We start from the raw sequence: 19,997 nt of genomic DNA on the forward strand, positions 1-19,997 counted from the left end.
CGTCAGAGTAATTTTTATTTTTTTTTATTTTTATAACAGGACTGAACTTTATTTTGGTCATGCAAACGTGTCTCATTATTAATTTACAATGCGCTCTATTTGTTAAGCCAAATTATATTATAAATTTGTAGTAATTTCTACGTATGAAGCTCTAGTATAATCACTATGCAGTCATCCTAGCTAGTTCTAGCCTATGCTTCAGTATATTGTCGAAAAGTCAACATTTTGTGACTGGTTTTTGAAGACTTATTAGTAGAATAATCCACGAATTAACAGCACTAAATTACTTGTCGTGGGTGTCTTTTTACATAAGATAATGTTTACAATACAAAATTAGGTTTTCGTTTACTATAGGCCACCAAATTTGTAACGTGTTCACATATAGATCCTTACGCAACCTAGCTAAAAAAAAGTAAAAAAAACAAAAAAAAAATTGAGCTATAAAAATATTATAATTAAATAATAGATAATTATAGTATTTGAGGAAAATCACCGCAATATACATATATATATATATATATATATATATATATAATAAAAAAAAATTATTTGGGTTTAAAATTTTTAGTGCTGTCATCTTTTTTGGGGCTTGAGACTCCGGTAATCTTAATTACCAGAAAGTTTTCGTTTTATGAGGTATTCTTTTTGTGTTCACCGTGTCTAATTTGTCGATTTTCGTCAAGTTTATCGTCATATATGGAGTTTCTTGACTCTTTGCGGTCGTCTTTTGATACCGAGAGTCGTCGTCATTCCCATCACTACGAGTCCGTCTCTGTCATATACACTAATATTGATCGAGCGCCTCCATTGATTTTTTTTTAATTATTTTAATTTTGCGTTTCAATAAATCAAGAGATGAATCTAACTTTTGTACTACCAGATTTTTTTTATCATAGTGGTTTTGAATTTCATTCTTTAGATCTAAACCTTAAAGCTGAGATGTGGTTTGTTTTCTTTGGACGTGAATCGCTGACGGGAGAGGTCAACGCAATCGACAATAGGTGGTGGTTCTTATTAGCTACAAAGACACTCACTATTTTCGTTGAGCTTAATTTTTATATATATATATATATATTATCAATTTATTCATATGAGGAATTTTTTATAAAAAAAAAATATAGATATAATGGTTATTTTCAAATGTCAGATTTGTATATAAAGTCAATCTAATGGTATTATTCAAAGAATACGTATGTGAATGCCTAAAAATTTGGCCATTCAGTTTTTATTCGTCAAACTAATTAAAAAGTCCCATTTTGGGGGGAAAAAATAGAGAATACAAAATAGAGAAAAAGATAAAGATAAAAATATTGATTTGTTTGACAAATATGGCAAAGGAGATAAGTATATAACTGTACAATAAGAAAATCCATGCAGAGGAGTACAGATATGTGAAGGTACTAGAAATTATATGAACAGTGAGTGATGATAATGCATGGATTATGACAAGACCTAAGCTTTGAAGCCAATCAAATATCAAAGCTAAAGAGAAAGACAAAATGGGATCTCTCTTGGCCAATATATTTTGGATAGGGAACATGAAAAAAAAAAAGAGAGAGATAACATAGATGAAGATTAAAGGAGATCATATCATCAATTACTAGCTATATATATATATACGTACGTACATGTATATTTTATAGATAGTAAGTTCCCATGCATTTATTTATTTTATATCACAATTTTGAGGAACTGACTATACAATGAAACAAATCAATTACGTCCCATACTTACACAGATTATGGGCTTTTACAAACTGGCACTCTTGTATGGAACTATGGATATATATCTGTATACCTTATTTTATACATTATATATATATATATATATATATATATATATAATATTCTTGTGTCGATAAGACTCTTATCAGCAAGAGCTAATAAATAGAGTGTTTAAAGTCCGCCGAAAATAACCAGTAAAAGCTTTTGAAGCACATGTTAATTGATTTATACATGCATGCATACATATATTTTTGGCATGAAATTAAATTATGGACTAATATTTTATACTCTTATATTATCTAGTTTCGTTGACTTTGATGAATATCGAATTTCTTGGGAAGATATAGGTATGTAATATATTATATGTCCGCAATTATCACTTTCAAAACGGATAGATAGTATATCCTAAAGAGAGTGTATAGGTAAGAGGAAATTATAGTCCAAGTTCATGAATTATAGAACGTTAAAACACATTAATTATAAGGTTCGGTTGGGTTAAACATGTTCATTATTGTTTGTCGCATTACAAGAATTTGATTTTTTATATATATCTACTTCCGAAACAATATACTCGTGAGTACGGTGTCTATTATAATTGCATGATTATAATTTATTCATAAAAAATTATACTCATGGGATTATAGTTAACACAAACGAAGATTTAACTTCAAGATATAGTTGGTATTTCTTGACATCAAGTCGATATGGAGCTCAATTAAATTTTATTCTCAATAATAAAAAATCAGCAACGATATATAACTAATACAATTTTTAATTTACGTGTCATAAATATTTTCAATTTTAATTTTTTGCTAAAAACATAATATATTTATTGAAGATCCTCAATATTGCTATTTGGATCTTGTTTAAAGTCGAGAATCACATATTCTCAATTTTATGGGAGTTCGAAAGGAAGAAGGGGCCTATCCACCGTATCTATCCGTTGACTAAGCTAGTTGTTAAGGAATCGTTTTTACCAGTTTCCCTCTCCCTCTTACTTATTTAATTTATAAGGACATTCCAAGGAAAAAAGAGCTCTCATGTTGTGCCGTTGAATTGTTATCAACTTACTTTTATCTTGGCTTTTTAAATGTATGATCTGGTCGATCCAGTTCTTTGTTTAATTTCGCTTTGCATCTGACGTTCGTTGGGTTTCGGTCCCTTTAATCCCGACCGAAGACTATTGGTAGGTGGTCCCGCGTAGCTTAGTTATAAAGGAAAGAGAAGGGCAGCCGAGTGTGTAATAAGCACAGCAATGAACTGCGGCGAACCCTCATACGACCTAAGATTGATCCGGATTCATATCAACTACTAGAGCCAAATTAGTGGTGAAAAAACAAACCCTCTTCCACGATTATTCATCATTCATTGACATTCCAAAACCGGAGGATGGGTAATGGGAATGCAACCCATTTCCGCTTCTCTTCTTTCGTTAATGTTATGTGTTTCTTTCCTTTAATGCTTGAGCTATTAATGGCTCTTGTGCGGAATACAGTCTATAACTCACTCTTTTTTCCCCCTAAGTAGGATAAATAAGTATTATTTATGTACTGATATATAAATGCTAATTATATTATTTTATAAAATACTCTTCCGTATGTAGGTAACTGGTATCTTAGTCAATTTTGATCAATAAATTAATATTGATATTTTAAATAACTATTAAATATATAAGTTAGTGTATATGTTCGCAGTGACGGAGCCAGTATAGGCTCAGCAGGGGCTTAAGCCCCCTCAAAAAAAAAAATTTTGCACTTTTTTGCCTATTTTTTAAAAAAATTACATTTTTTCCCTTGAAAATTTATACTTTTGGCCCAATTTTTATAAATTTTTTACAATCAAGCCCCCCCTGAAATTTTTTTTTCAAATTAGCCCTCCCTGATGGGTTTTTCTGGCTTCGTCACTGATGTTCGTATCCGATATCTCAATAAAATCAAAAGATTATAGCATCGATATCCGAAAAAATTATGCTTTATTTGTGGGTTTTTGAGTTGAGGAGGTGATCCTCCTTTTAAAGGACGAAAGATATTTATTGACTGGTTGTTATTTGGATCACTGTTCATGTTATTGTCATTGAGTTTGTTGGAGTTATCTCCAAATATGAAATAAAGAAATGTTTAGATAAATAACGAGCTGGTTAAGTCATTCGCTGAAATCTTGGTGGTTCTAACTTCTAAGACGATACTATTTTCAGTGTTGGCTGGTCTAGCCAATTTAGTTTTAGGACTTTTTGTAGTTTCCTTATATTTTGGAACTTAAATTACTTCCTGAAAAAAAAAAAAAAAAAAAAATTTAAAGTACCATCCCATCCACCAAGTAGCTAGAAGGTCTTGTATTTTGGAAGATATTGACCAATTGGATCGCTGGCCGACAAAATTTTAACCAATCAATGAATGGTTTGACTTTGACTCTGCCTAAGCATTAAAGTTTGGTCAATTTATCTTTTATGGCCTGAATCGACATGGCAAGATGCGTCATACGATTCGTATCCACTGTATTTGTATACAAAAAAATAAATAAAAACTAAAAAATAATACAAGTGGCAACTTGGGGACAATTCATGTATACCAAAAGATATAGAGCCAAATTCAGAGATTTTGGCTTCCAGTAATAATATGTATCTCACAATCTTATTAGGACCATCTATTTTTTGATATCTTCTTTTCTTTGTATGGCTATCTTTTTCACTTGGAAAAGTAACATTTCTTTTCTTATTGTCATGTCCGATCGACATTATTAGATTGACGTATTTCTTTTTATGAAAATGCTGTTATTTGCCTTGAGCAAAAATTCCTTGAAAAATTTACATTCTATCTGATTTACAGACTTCTAAAATAATGGTGGGAAATAAATTATTTAAGCAAATAGGTGTTACCAAATATACCGAACATCACCAAATCATGTCATCACGATCTATTCACGTCCATATGATCTTTTTTTTACTACTATATATATATATATATATATATATTAATATATAATATATATATATATATATATATATATATATATATATATATATATATATATTAATGAGTTGTGTGCGTCTATGTGTTTTACGAAATTTAATATATAACAACGCCGACCTTGGTAACTTGATATACAAATACAATGATATTCTTGATCTCAAATTTTCAAACTATTAACAGTTAAACTTTCAAAATTACACTTTAATGTTTTGTGAAATCTCACTGTTGAGATATTTTCGTACGCAAGTGTACGTAGTCACTCAAGTAGTAAATCGTAAGTACGACTTGATTCCACGAGAATTATGTTTAACCAAATATTAAACGAGTTGAACTCAAGAACGACTAAGGACGGATATGTAGAAGGCCAGAGCGACGGCTTCGCTAATTTTCCTATGGTCGGAATTTCTATAATTACGCACGATTTTTTTTGTTCTCTCTCTTTACTAGTCACATTCACGTATTAATATCGCTAAATCTCTCTCGAACATCTAATAACCTATGTCAATATCCGAAAAATCATCTCTCGATCTCAATTCTTAAAAAACAGGACAAACATTACGGTTAAGAGCATTCACACGAGTTCATAACAACTTAGCTATATCTAGTCTATAGGAATGTACTACGATTATCTCATTCAATTGCACGGTCAACCTAATCTTTCTAAAAAATCAAGCCAATCCTAGAATTCATGAACAAGGTCGCGAATCTCACACAAGTATTAAACATATAATTAAATAAAGCAAGAGAAGATGAACACGAAAAATACTTAAATTAAATAAACCAATCCACAACCCTATTCACCTAAAACGTGTGCACACAAATATTGTGAAAGAGTAAGATGGCATTACAATACATCATTTTTTAAAAAGCTGATAGCAAATATTTTTATTACAAAAATAATAATTTAATTTGAACAGAGCTTAAAACAATATATTTATTGATACTAAGTTTATTCTATTTGGGGTAAGAGTAGGCGGCTTGAATTATTTCCATTAAAAACAATTCCATTTCTGTACATAGTAATAATTTCTATATTTGTCTCACACGTAAAGATTAGATTATCCCACTTAAGCTTGTCTCTCTGCATGCACAAATGATGGCAAGAGAGACCACATTGACATTCCACTTCACAGTTCACATGACTCACCTAAATTTTCGTCTCTTGTCAATGTCATTTTATTGTGATTTGTGAGATGTTTAATTTATTATTATTATTATTGCATCACTAATAATTTAGATTGAGCCCTTCGGTGAGGGGTGTGAAAATATAAGTGTATCCTCTCTCTTCAACTATACAGATAGCACGGTAGGCCTCTTATCTTTTGGCCATATATATATATATATATATATATATATATATATATATATATATATATATATATATATATATTGCTTGGTCTTACCAAAATGTGCCAAAACCATAACAAAAATAAATGGTTTGGAATAAAAGCATAATTAATTAATCTGGATATCCACTTTTTTTTTTTTGGTACTCCAACGACAGCATTTAAAGAATGATATTTTAATGGATGAGGGATTCACTTTAACTCTTGATCAATAGAATAATGGCTTCATGTCTAAGCAACAAGTACATTTCTTTTGCTTTCTAATAGATGTTTTATTTTATGATATGATTTTCAAGACTTGAAAATCACTAGATGTCATTATTGATGGGTGAATTGTTTATTGTACTAGCGTATTGTAGGATAGATAAATCGACTCGACTGATATTCAACTACAAATATAAAGAAAAAACTTTTAAACATAATATGTCAGTATAACATAGGCATAAAAACTTATATTTAATATGTTCAATTCATTATATTATTAAAAAAAAATATAATAATGTCAATAATCTAAACTATAATGATTTAATAAAAACTGAAGTTGTGCGGTTATACAAATATTTAAGGTTATTCAATTTTAAGTTGGTAATATTAGATATAAAACAACATAAATAAACACTTATGAGAAAAAAAAAAAAAACGTAAAGTTGATAGGTATACCGTATATTGACAAGTAAATCATGGTAAGTAATAATAAGTATAATGGTAAATGAAAATCATTACTAGTGATTACGAGTAAAAAAGTTTAATGACGGGTAACCATGAGTTACATGGGAAACCCAAACTTAATGATTGTTAATTAAACTTGGGCGTACATTCTGAACAAGAAAGTTGCTCTGTTTGAACCGTAATTATTTTAGTCGTCACGGAAACAAAATATTGCGTCTCAATATTATTCATTAAAAAAAATTAACTAATTATCCTCTAGGATCCAAATTTAAAAAATGAATCTAGTACCGGAAAAATTTATTTCCCGACACTGCACACAAAAATATACAAATCGGAAAATTTTGAAACCGGATCAAAATTTGGATTTTGCTTTTTGGCCAAATCCGAACAAAATTCGTTACAACTCTTCAACGTTTACTACTGATGCCCTTTTTCTCTCTCTAGGTTCGAGTCACCAATCATTCAAAAAAAAAAAGTAATTGAGGTGACATATATTCTTTAGCTAGAAACAAAAGTGTTTTGAAATGTCAGATAATAAGTCGCATGACCCATTATTATATACCATTTTCACCTCACCCATTATATTGCTGAAGACTTCAAATTGCATTACTATTGCTGTCTTTGTTTTTTTTTATATACAAAGAGCATTTGAATGATAATGGCAGAAATGATATTTACAATAAAATGTATATACCTTTTCTTTTTTCTTCGTGTGCGTGCATGAAGAAAAGCAAAACAACCCGTGCTTTTAGATTTATGAAGTAATTAATATTATTTACTATATCATCAAAAGAATTTTACTTTAGCTAGTCACGACGTCCATTTGCATGGCTTATATTATTACAACATTAAGTATAGTAACAAAATTGTATTACTTTATTCACAACTTATTGGGTTCAATAATTAAACTTACATATTAACAAGTTGTGGTTGCTACAAAAAAAAAAGTGACTATATTTGTAGTCAATAATATGTGGCTAAGTGTGTAAGTTGTGGCAAGTAGTGATTCATTAATAAGAAGTAATGCATTTAAAACAAATAATTAAGAAGTAATGACTGAATGAGTAAAATGTGTATTAATCTCTCGATGGTAAATATATATATTTATATATTATTTACATAATATTGATATCCTGAAGAATATATGGATTATTATATCCATTCTATGACCATATTTAATATAATCACGCATTTGATTCTACATTAATATCTCTGTGTATAAATATAGAGAATACGTTTTATGCTGTCGTTTTTAATACCATGAAATGTATAAAATGTGGGAATAGAGAAATGAACAAACCCAAATACGAAATTCACAATGATATCATCACCACTCAAATAAAATACAGAACACTTCTTACACAAAATATGATACATCACATCACCCATGCAGAAATAATATATATATATATATATATATATATATATATATATATATATATATATATTACATGTTCAACAACGAACAGTAATAGATCAAATTAATCTTAGGCTAACTTAACTCATTAAACTTGATTAAAACACCTCTCTCTTTCTCTCTATAAATATGATCATCTAAACAATCATCATTATTATTTCAAATTCACACCCACCCAATTACAAAAGAAATCAAAACAAAGCAAAGCCTCATAAAACACAAAGCATCATGACACACCATACATACATACATACATGTAGTTATTATTATCATACAAACATAGTAGTAGTAGTAGTAATAATAGTTACGAGTCTCGAACTTCGAAGAAGTTGCGATTTTTGACGACGATGTCATACATGTGCATGGATTTGAACCTGTTGAAATCGCGGGGGAGAGAGATGAGGTGGACGGTGGAGCGCTTGTGATACTGAAGCAGGTCGGGGTCGTCATAGTACCTTTCCCACCCGAGCGACAATAGCCTGTGCTCGAGCACACTATAAGACGTTATGACCTCATTGCTCGGCGTGTGAACCAAAACCTTCCCTCTCAAGGAATCCGTACCCGGATTCTCAACTAGCCTCACCACCCCATTCTTGAACACCCAAACCCCCGACATATATTGACAATATTGCCTAGCTTTTAGCTAGGGTTTTCTATAGTTTTGAGAGAGAGAGAGAGAGAGAGAGAGAGAGAGGACTTGGGATGAAGTGGGAAAGGAAGGGGCTATATTGTGTGGTATTTATATGGTTGGAAAAAGGAGAAAGTTAGGTTCAAGGCGTGTGAATTCTATACTAAGGATAAATAAGGGGTGTATTTAGAAGAAAATAGTGAATAATGGGGTCCACAGAGGTTTGTCATGTTACATAAATGGTGAGAGTGTTTGGGACACAATGTACCATATCATCTATGTGTGGGCATATCATGCCATACCCATAAGGGAATCCATATTTCTTTTATTTTTTTTTTCCTTTCAATTCCCCTATAGTGTCAATACCCCACAATTTAGGGGAATCTTTGTTTTGTCTTTTTTTTTAGGGTTACGAAAAGAAAGAAAGTTTGGGATGTATAATATATACGTGAACTCTAAATATCTTGGAGATAAAGGGAAATTCATAAAACATATAATATTAATAATCCCACTTGAGTTGTGTCTCCATGTGTACAAATAATTAGTTTGCCAACTTTAAATGACTGCCCCAATTCCTTCATCTTATTGCAAGGATAGTTTGGGAATTATAACATTCGTTATTATTATTGTTTTAAGTATTTAAAATTATCGCAAGCTAGAGTTGTTCTGCTGAGCAGAGACGTGCTAAGTTTCGCTCTCCATATCCATACTCCATAAATGGAAACACCTAATTTTTTCTGCCTATTGTTTTATATTTGATTTTACTTGGTTAAACCAAAATGTTCCAAAGCTTATAAAATTAACCATTAATTAATGGTTTTTCTTAAAAGCTTCATTAATTTATCAAAATTTATACTTTGTGTCACTCCAGCTACATCATTTACAATGAATAATATTTATGAAAATAAAATTAATCTGAATACCTAAATAAGATCTTTGGCTCTAGTGCCCTTATCATTTGTTGATTCTATACTTAATTTAAGATTAACTTTTTTGTGTTACTTACGTTCACCTTTCTGAAATCATTCAATTTTTTCTTTTATTTTATTTTAAAATTTATAAATTAACCCCTTTGAGATTTTTTTTTACACATTAGCCCTAATCTATCAGAATCGTATACCATCGGCTATTTGTAAGGACAATAAATGGTTGTCTATCAAGGAACAAATGTAGCACATAAGAGTAATTTTCTTTCACTGGCTATATACTTATAACGGTCAAAACATGTATGGACCTAAGTTTGGAAGATTAGATGGCTTGGAATATTAACTAATGGTGGGGATTCCCTAATCCTTGCCCATTGGTTTTGTGCTATAGAAAAGTTCAAAGGAATGGTTTATTTCCAAAATTTATGATTGGCTACAAGGAAAGGCTTAAGGAGGGAGATAGTACGTGGGGTTGTGGGCGTAGATTAGATTGAGACTAAAAAAGAAATGGATTCTCTTATCAATTTCTTGGGACTTTTGGGAATATTTTATTCTACTATTTTTCATGTTTACGTATATTGTATAATTGATTACAGAATATTTATATACAAATTATAAATAATTTTTTTTAACTTTAATAGTAAAGATATTTCGTCATTTTTAAAAATTAAATTCACGCCTCACACAAAGAAAATCTTTTGAGGTGGTTTCGGGAGATTAATTGGACGGGTTGTTTTATTTAGTAATATATGCAATATAATATGGTCTTCATTTTTCTCTCTTTGATCTCTTGGTTTGTATTGGTATGTGCAGGCAATTGCTCAAGATCTCATTCCAAATACTAAGCTAGGCTACATAACTAAATAGTGTTATTATATATCTTCATATGTTTCTTGGTTCATATTCATTATATTTTCAGTGTATGTAGGAAAAAAAAACTCATGTTTTAGAACCACGTATATGATTAGCTATAAAGAGAAAATATCTTATAAATCATCTGATTTTATTCAAATCTTATATCTATACTCTGGTTTTTTAGTAATACTATAATTAGCTAATGAATTTACTATTTATTTCTTTATTATCTCTCACGTTTCAATAATGATTCATAGATACCATTTCATCGAATTTTTTCGCTGACCTTTTCCTCATTAAATTTTCAAACTAATAAAGCGACCATGATTTATATATATTAGTAGAGATCCAACTTATGTTTTCTAGATAATTTAAGAATGATTTATTTATATTTGAAGCACATGAACGTTAAAAAAAAGAGAGAGAGAGAGAGAGAGAGATGTCTATTAGGCACGTCCCTTAACAACCAAACCATATTGCACAAGAGGTGGGATATAAACTACTAGTTTAGAGTAGTCTACCTTTGTGTGAACACAAGCTATTCATGCAAATTATAAAATTTGGCTTAAAAAACAGCCAAATAAATACTTAGGAGCTCTGCTTCCATCCGTGAGCCAACCAAGATTTTTCACCGTCACATCAAAAATATATTTCATGCTGAGTTCAAGGTCACTAATCCCACATTGCCACTTTTGGTTTGACATATGCAACATATCTACATTCAGGGACGAAGCTAGGAATTCAAGTTTAGGGGAGCTAATATGCGAAAAAAAAAGTTGAAGAGGGCCTGTCTACGTTAGTATTAAGTATTAACTAGTGGCGGAGCCAATCTTTGAACTCATGGGGCTGTCTAAGATATTTTTTTTTCAAAGAAGGGAAAATATGAAAAGTCATATAATTTTGGACTAAAAACATAAATAAAAAATACAAATATGAAACAAAAAATAAGGAAATCTTCAAAAGTTTTGTTGATGAAATCAAATAGCGATTTTTATGACCATAACCATTCACCCTCCTTTAACCCATCATCTTAATGTATAGGGAAACTCTCACTTCTTGGATCCTTGATCCAATCTTCAATAGGAGTTTATCCTCTATAAACTTTCGCGTTCTTCTAGTTTCAAAAGCTCCTCCGTGATTATTATCGTCCGGGTCAGAAACTCATTTGACACCTCTATGAAAAATCAAAGTTCTCTTGAAACAACAACTTCATTATTTGTTTTCTACTAAAATTTCCAACATTGGTCCACTTCCTTAAAACCTCTTAAGGCCGCGCCCGGTTCGCCATATTGCCCGTAAAATAAAAAACGATACAATATTCTTTTTTAGCCTTTAAAATTCTTCTTTTTTTTTTTTGACAACCCTCGCTTATATTTTGACAGAATCTCAAATGTGTTACATACATAATAACATTACTTTTAGAGGAAAAAATGGATTTCATATGAAATTTCATTACCAAATTATTATATTTCGGATTTAACAATAAAATTTATTAGCCATGATATATATATATATATATATATATATATATATATATATATATATATGCGCGCGTGTATGACATGAAGTCGTATAGGCTATAGGGATTGTTCTCTCTAGACCATGAGATATAGGGAAAGCCCTAGAATGTGGATTTTGTCTCGTCCTCTCTATATCTGCAAATTAATGACAAACTAATACATGTCAAATTTCTAGAGCAAAGCAAGTCCACAAAAAATAATAATAAATAGGTAATAAGAAACTAACAAATTAAATATATACATATAGAAGATTCGAGGACCTAAAAAAATTGTGATATATTGATCTAAATTATAATGCCAAACCAAACCCATTAAATAAGCTTTAAATTTATTTTTAAGTTTTAAAATGTGTAGGCCTTTAAGTACAGACATTCTCTCCTTTTTGCCAGCACTGTGATCTTGCTATTGCTAGATTTTGCCACACCCTTATGCACGTATGGTCCTCTATGACTGAGACTCCTCATTAATATAATTTCAAAGCTAGATTTTTTTTTTTTTTTGTTATTGGTATTTTGCAGTATTATGAAGTATGTTGTAGTTAAATAAGTGATTAAACGAATAGATTTGAAAATAGACAATGTTTATATGAAATTAGTGAAATATATAGTTAATTTGTTTATAAATGTGCAAGTGTTTGGGTCAATAATTTTTTGACACCTGTCAATAAATCTTTTTACAATGATAAATTATTTATATGTAAGGGTCAATATTTTTATGGACTAGACAAAAAAATTTCGAAAATGTAACTTTAACCATTTTGCTAAAAAAAAAAACTTATCACTTTGACTATTTTTAATTATTTTTTTAGTTATTGATGTTATATAATTTTATATTAAACTGTTTTCTCTTTGATAATGATCTTTTTTTGTTTTTGCGTCTTGTATAAGTTTATCTTCTCATCTTGTTGAACATTCCACGGTCTTATTATTCCTCTCTATAGTTAGTATCTCTTTCCATTACACGTCTCTGACTAAATACCCGCACTCATCGTATTTCTTCTTATGATATGTTATTTTTAAATCTAATGTGTATAAAAGTTATAGAATTCCGTTGTTGTCGTGTATACATTATATATATACTATATCATTTGCACACACATGGTACCTAATATTTTCGTTGCATGTGTGTATAGGGACGAACCTAGGTATTCATGTTAGGGAGATTAATATTCAAAAAATAATTCAGGAGGACTAATTTATAAATTTTTAAAATAAAAAATGTAAATTTTATAAAAAGAAGGCAAAAAGTGCAAAAAAAAAAAAAAATTAGGAGGAACTAAAGTCTTCCCTGAGCAAAGAGTAGCTTCGTCCTTGCATGTGTACGACCGTGTTTGAAATTTGAACATACATAGGTTCAAGTTTCAAAAACTAACTTATAAATCTTCTTCGATAATAAAAAATAAAATAAAAACAGGTAATTAATTATAAATTATATCCCTTCAATATCACTTACTATAAAATATGCGTAATTTCGTTACGTATTAGCGAACATATTATTCGGTGATTAAGAAACATATATTTAGTAATATTAATATTAAATGCAAATCATATATAATTATATATTGTGACGGCATAAATAAGTATAAATATCATGTCATCAGTTATTATAGAAGGCATGACGACAAATGATGAAAAATGCATGCAACGCATATACAAATTTTTGTTTGTTACGGAAAGAATAAACATAAATTTACTTTTCACGGTCTCTTTAGACGACCAATATATGACTCACAACACCACCACCACTTTGCAGAAAAAAAAAAAAAAAAGAAAAAAAAAACCCACCACCACCACTAGAGTGACGTGGCATCACATAACGGTTCCGACCTCACATTTCACTGTCCATTTCCGACATCAAATTTTGATTCTTCAAAATTCCAACATAATGGACTATGAGGTCTAATACGTGCCACGTTGTCAAATCATATGATCCTCCGGTCCGTCATATGCTCATGACTTTTATATAAATAAAAAAAAAAAACAAAAAAAAAACATCTGCGCACTTTATAACAGACGTATTATTATAGGGTTTTTGAAGAATATATATATAATATTAGATAACTATCTTAATATGAACGATGCTCTTGAAATATATAAGATATGATAGATATAAATGTAGACATCGACGAAGTTAGGCGGAAGTGAACGTGTCCCCCAATAATCTTCAGTTAAAGCTTTAAATAGATATCGTAAACGCAAATATTATAGCTAATTATTATGATATTGATGCATATAGTTAATAATATCTCACTTATTATGTTTCTATAACACCATAATTAGGGTAATTTTGTGTGTGTAGATAATTAAAATAGTTTATATTGAATATTCTTCACCCTTCATATAACATTTTATGATGAAATATATTAAGATATATAAATATTAAATAGGGTCCATTAAATATATATGCATATCTACAGTTTCACATTCTTATATAGTCAATGTTTCGTAAATTTTAGGTAAATAGTCACGTCCATTTCTTTACACGCATAAAATGACATAAATATCTCATCATTTTATTTCTACAAAAGGACAAACCAGGAATGTCACGTCTTGTTTGCGGCTATTTACCTAAAATTTACAAAACGTTAATTGTATTACAATTTCAGACGTTATAATTGGCTAACTACCTAAATTCTTTTTTTTTATTATTAAATATTGATTGGGACATACATAGCTTTCAATGTTTTAATTTTGTTTAAAAAGAAAAACAAAAATCATAGTCATTCATAGACAGCCTTTGTCAGAAATCTTTGCTTTAAATCCACACATGCAAAGTTCACAAAACCATAAAATTTATTTCTCTCATAAAATATCGGGAACACAACATAAACGAATCCCGTATGTGTGATTGTATTTGTTCCTCTCAAGCTCACAAAGGCCGAAACTTATTCATTGTTGGTGTAAGGGTTTCGTCTTAAATAAAATAAGGAAACTGGCACGATTAAGACTTTTGTGGAGACAATTTACATACTTATAAAAAAATAAAAATAAAAATAAAAAAAAAACCAAAAATTTACTATCCAAAAATTTACTATACTAGAACTCTTTAGTTACGAGTTTGTCACTAAATCACTGGAATTAGTGACAAACTCGGAATTAGTGACAAACTCGTAACTAAAAAGTCCTTATATAGTAAATTACTCCTAATTTACTCTTAATTTTGTCCATCTCTCAATAAAATACGATAGTGGGTTAAATACCAACCCATTTAACTTAATGCTGCCTTCAGGACTATTTTGTATTTTATATCATTTTGAATGTTATCGGCGAAAATTTGAGGCCAATAAAACATAAATTTAAATTAGGCTTTGTTCGAAAGTTGGTGACCGTTATGGCGAGAGGATTCTCACGTCAACTATTATCATACATTCGTACTTAACTAAGCAATTCAAGAAATTTATATACAAATACACATGAACAACAAACGTATATTGTATATATATAAGGTTCTTTTGCTAAATAACCAACTATGAACTACTTAATTTTGATATGTCAACAGAATCAAAGTTCGTGAATAATTAGTGAAATATATAGCAAAAAAATTCTAAAAAAAAATATAAGTACGATGTGTTAATACGTTTTTTATTGTGTTAATGATTTCTTTTTATAGTAGTACGTACTTTACTTGGATTGGCTATACATATGTACAAAAATTATTGATAGTGTAAATTTTTTTGGACAATATAATTTTAGCTATTTTGCTAAAATTTTAAAATTCTAGTTATTTTGTTAATCAATTAATTCCAAATAATTATTTTGAATAATTTTTCTGTATATATAAATATACACGTATTCTGCAGATGTGTATGACTATAACCTCTCCTTTCCTCAAGTAAAGCAACCAGCCATCTTATTGACGTGAATATGGTTAAGTCGACTTTAATTTGAACTACATGTATATACATAGTTTGAAGATGCCTGAAATAATTATATTTGTAGAAGGTTGGATAGTACTTTATATACCCTTCTTTTTTTTGTTGGATAAAAAGCCGCTCAAAATAATATATTGATAAAATTCAAAAGTTTAAATTACAAGAATAGCGCAAATGAAATTCAAAAATTTATACATGAAGAAAATGAAAAGTGAACCACAAACAATCAAAACAAAATAATATGTGAGTTACCCATCTATGCAGATTATTAGTCATCATAAGATTACTACACGAATCACGAACGAAAACATCGGTATTCGCTTGTTGATTGCAGTTTTAGGGGTCTTGCTCGACTGAGATCTACGTCCAAAGAAAATCATAGCTTAGATTTGAGATTTAGATCTGGAGAAATATTCAAAACCACTCCGTTAAAGATCGGACGGTACAAAAGCTATATTTAATAAGTTTAAAATATTGAAACATAATCAAAAGAAAAACAAAACATGAAGAGAAAAATAAGAATAAAAATTATCGTCTCTTAGGTCAAGAGTTTTTTTATTGGTCTCCATATCTTAGGGTGACGACGACATCAAAGATTAAAAGTCCAAGTTTTGAGAGAGAGAGAGAGAGAGAGAAATATTCATCTGCTGATCGATCTTCTCTATTCGTTTTTTGCTTTTACATACCACCTCTTTTACAGACGAAGATCTTTTTGAAATAATGATATGGGGTTAATATTCCTACATAATATCCTTGTGGAAAAATGGATCGGATACTAGTAAGATTAGGAGAATAATACGTTATTTAGTTATGAATTGAACTTGTAAAATCGCTATAAATTTATATTTGTGTAAGTTTTGTGTCGTACGGTTAATATTATTATAATAATCTAATGTTACAATTTTGAAGGGTATTTTCAATATCGTTTAGTGTTGTTTGGCTATAGTTTTCTAGTAATTCTCAAAATCTTACTTTATTAACTTTGAAGCCACATATGATGGTATAGCTTCCGGATTCTAAGATTTATTACATAAAATCTTAGTAAACTAATGGCTTTAAAGGGAATATTTTTTGTTATCATCCACGCAATTAATTAGTGTAAGAGAAGCTTGAGATATATTTTTGCCATAATTGATAGCGGTTTTTTTTCCCTTAAATTAAGTGAAGTAATGCCGTGTCGTATAACTTATCCCACATTTTTTTTCTTTCTTAATAATAGTTTAAGCTTCATTTGGCCATTCTATGTATCAATGAATTTATTCTCCATTGTAGTATAATACTACAAGAAAAAACTCATTGGTGTTCTAAAAGGATACATATGGGTTAATATTTTTTAAATTGTGGGTGGCATATATCATTGGGAATTTTTCTACTGGGATATAAGATGTGAGAACTTTGCTATTAAGGGAATAGAATAAAAAGATAATTATTAGAGAATGATTTTGCTTATGGATTATTAGATTGATTATACCTAACTTTGATTAAAAAAAACAATGTAATGAGTCCATTTTAGTCGATTTTGAGAATAAAGTACTAAACATTAGGAATGAAAGGATAAGTTCCCTTGATCACAACAATAAATTAGGAAAAAACCGATTCCCTTTATAATAATTATTAGGAGTTTATCCCATGAAAATGACTCGTAATGAATATAAATTATAAAGATCAATTGGAATCGGCAAAAACCTGCAATCCAAGCTGCTTTACTTTGTAAACATCACTATATACTATTGATATTCCTACGGCAAGTCAAGAGGAGTCTACGTCGATCCCTGTTCGATTTCCGTTATCATTCGGAATAATATTATTCCTAAATTTTTTTTTTTTATTAAAAAGACATCATTAGCTTGTGCATGACACAATTTTGGTTCTCATGTACGGAATTAAATAGCTGCTTAATTGAGATTATAAATAAAACCACTAGCTTGTTCAAATGAAATTTGATTTCATTGTTTATATTAAAAATAAAATAAAAAATAAAAAAAAAACATAGCATCACTATTAGACTTTTGAAAGATGTTTTAGCTAGCCGACGGATGCAAAACAAATTTTTTTTTTTCAATGGACCAATATTCCCCACTCTATAGTACCTTTTTTTTTATTTTTTACTTCTATATAGTAATCTATAAACTTTAATACTTTTTCCAAGTTATAAATTCGTTTATAATACAGTTAATAAATTTCACTTTTTTGCTTGATCCTGAAAAAAGAAAAAAAAAATTTGGGGGGTGGGGGTATTTGTTCTCCTATCGGAAATAAAAAACTTTAAGGTTACAAATTGCTTTAAATCCATTACTTGCAACAAAGCGCATCTGGTGTAGTGGTATCATAGTACCCTCCCACGGTACTGACCGGGGTTCGATTCCCCGGATGCGCAGAACTTTTCTCCTTTCTTCGTTCACGAAATTTTTTTTTTTTTTTTTTTCATTTTATGTACTTTAGAGCAAGTATGATGACGACTCACTACAAGATATTATATAGAATATGATATATATCCTTTCCAAAGTTGCATCAGTAGCAATTATGCTGTCTTAGGAGAAACTAAGACAAAAAAGTGAAAGATTTTAATTCACACGGGATATTATTAGTATTACACAAAAACAATGCTACATGATATATTATAAATGTAACGCAAGTGACTATTAGTCAAGATTACATAATTTAATATCCAAAAACTTATAGGAGGTATTAAGCTGAATGAAAATAAATCATCCACATGTAAAGAGCATACATTTATGCAATGTCCAAGATCTCCCCGTCGAGTTATGTGTGAGTTTACCATTAGAACAAATTAGTTACCACAACAACACTACATAGTATCATAACTGAGTCATTAGTTTGTTAAAAGGAAATTGCCACAATTAAGACTCTTTAGGGGACATTTATTTATTTCTATAAAAATGAACAATTTACCATATGAAGACGCTCATTTGAACCTAAAATGTGTTATTACCTTATTACTCATATCCTCTTATTTTTTGCAATTTTTTTTTCTTTTTCATTTTTTCCCTTCTTCGAAAACCATTCCTATCCCACAACTGTCACTTCCACTTCACCACTCCATTTCTTTCTTCTTCTCCATTTCTCTCTCTTCTCTCCTTCTCAACTTTTCAATCGGAGACCGTAACCTCCATTATTCTACCACCACAAAACCATCAGAAAACGCCGACGAACATACTAGACGGCCTAAAGATACCATTGAACCAATTTCGCCTACGGAGCTCTTTTTTTCCTTCAATTTGTGTCTCCATAAAACATACAAACCCTAAAAACCACAACAAATCTCAAGATGATATTTCCCATTAACAAACGGAAAAATAAATATTAATTAAAGTCATTTCATGAGACACGTAGACTCGTGAGTTTAGCCCGAATTAAAACCTCGGGATAGTTAGCATTTTTTATTTGGGCTAACTATCCCGATGTTTTAATTCGGGCTAAACTCACGAGTCTACGTGTCTCATGAAATGACTTTAATTAATATTTACGAAGACCTCGCCGGCGAAGAAGAAGATGGGCATGTGAAAGGACGACGCCGAACGATGGCCATTGTATCGCTGTCATATTAAATGGCCGGAGATGATGAAGACCTCTCCGGCGAAAATGAAGACCTCGCCGGAGAAGATGAAGATTGTCCGTGAAAGGACAACGCCGAATGATGGTATATTATTGCAGTCGTATTAATTTCACACGCCCGTCGTATTTCGTAGTGCCATTCCTCGCCCTCCATCCACAATGAAGAAGTCGATCGTTGTGATGACCATAGCGTTGGGGGAAAGGTTTTATGTTTGCTTGATTTTTAAACAGATCTTTTTTTTTAACGCTTAAACAAACTTACAGAGTGAATTGGACTAAACACTATAAAAAGAAGAGAATATTAATTTTTTACAAATAAGATTAAGTGTGATTATATGACAGTTGTAACATATTGAATGGATCGTTAGATCAGACCTACTGAAATTACTCGGGCTGAATAACATTCCTCATTGGGTTTAGACTAAAGTGTCACAAATTTGTTACTAAAGTGTCACGGGAAGGTTTGCGATAATTCTGTTGTGTTGGTTATGTTATG

At 30.1% G+C, this 19,997-nt stretch overlaps 1 protein-coding gene and 1 non-coding gene across 2 annotated transcripts; one reads left to right on the forward strand and one right to left on the reverse strand.

The window, feature by feature from the left end:
- Positions 1 to 8,034: 8,034 nt before the first annotated feature.
- LOC149392801 (flowering-promoting factor 1-like protein 3) lies at positions 8,035 to 8,828 on the reverse strand. The gene has a single exon (XM_089617473.1). The coding sequence runs from the start codon at positions 8,739 to 8,741 to the stop codon at positions 8,430 to 8,432; it is 312 nt and encodes a 103-aa protein (XP_089473599.1). The 5' UTR covers positions 8,742 to 8,828; the 3' UTR covers positions 8,035 to 8,429.
- A 9,403-nt stretch (positions 8,829 to 18,231) lies between these two features.
- On the forward strand, positions 18,232 to 18,302 carry TRNAG-CCC (transfer RNA glycine (anticodon CCC)). The gene has a single exon. It is a non-coding gene; the product is annotated as a tRNA-Gly (tRNA).
- The last annotated feature ends 1,695 nt before the right edge of the window (positions 18,303 to 19,997 follow it).

This window comes from Urtica dioica, chromosome 6 (assembly GCF_054948205.1).
Source record: "Urtica dioica subsp. dioica isolate 48M chromosome 6, U.dioica_male_clone48M_v1_H2, whole genome shotgun sequence".
Lineage (NCBI taxonomy): Eukaryota > Viridiplantae > Streptophyta > Magnoliopsida > Rosales > Urticaceae > Urtica > Urtica dioica.

Excerpts from the sequence above, each read along its gene's own strand:
- LOC149392801 (XM_089617473.1), bottom strand. The coding sequence starts at position 8,741 with ATGTCGGGGGTTTGGGTGTTCAAGAATGGGGTGGTGAGGCTAGTTGAG.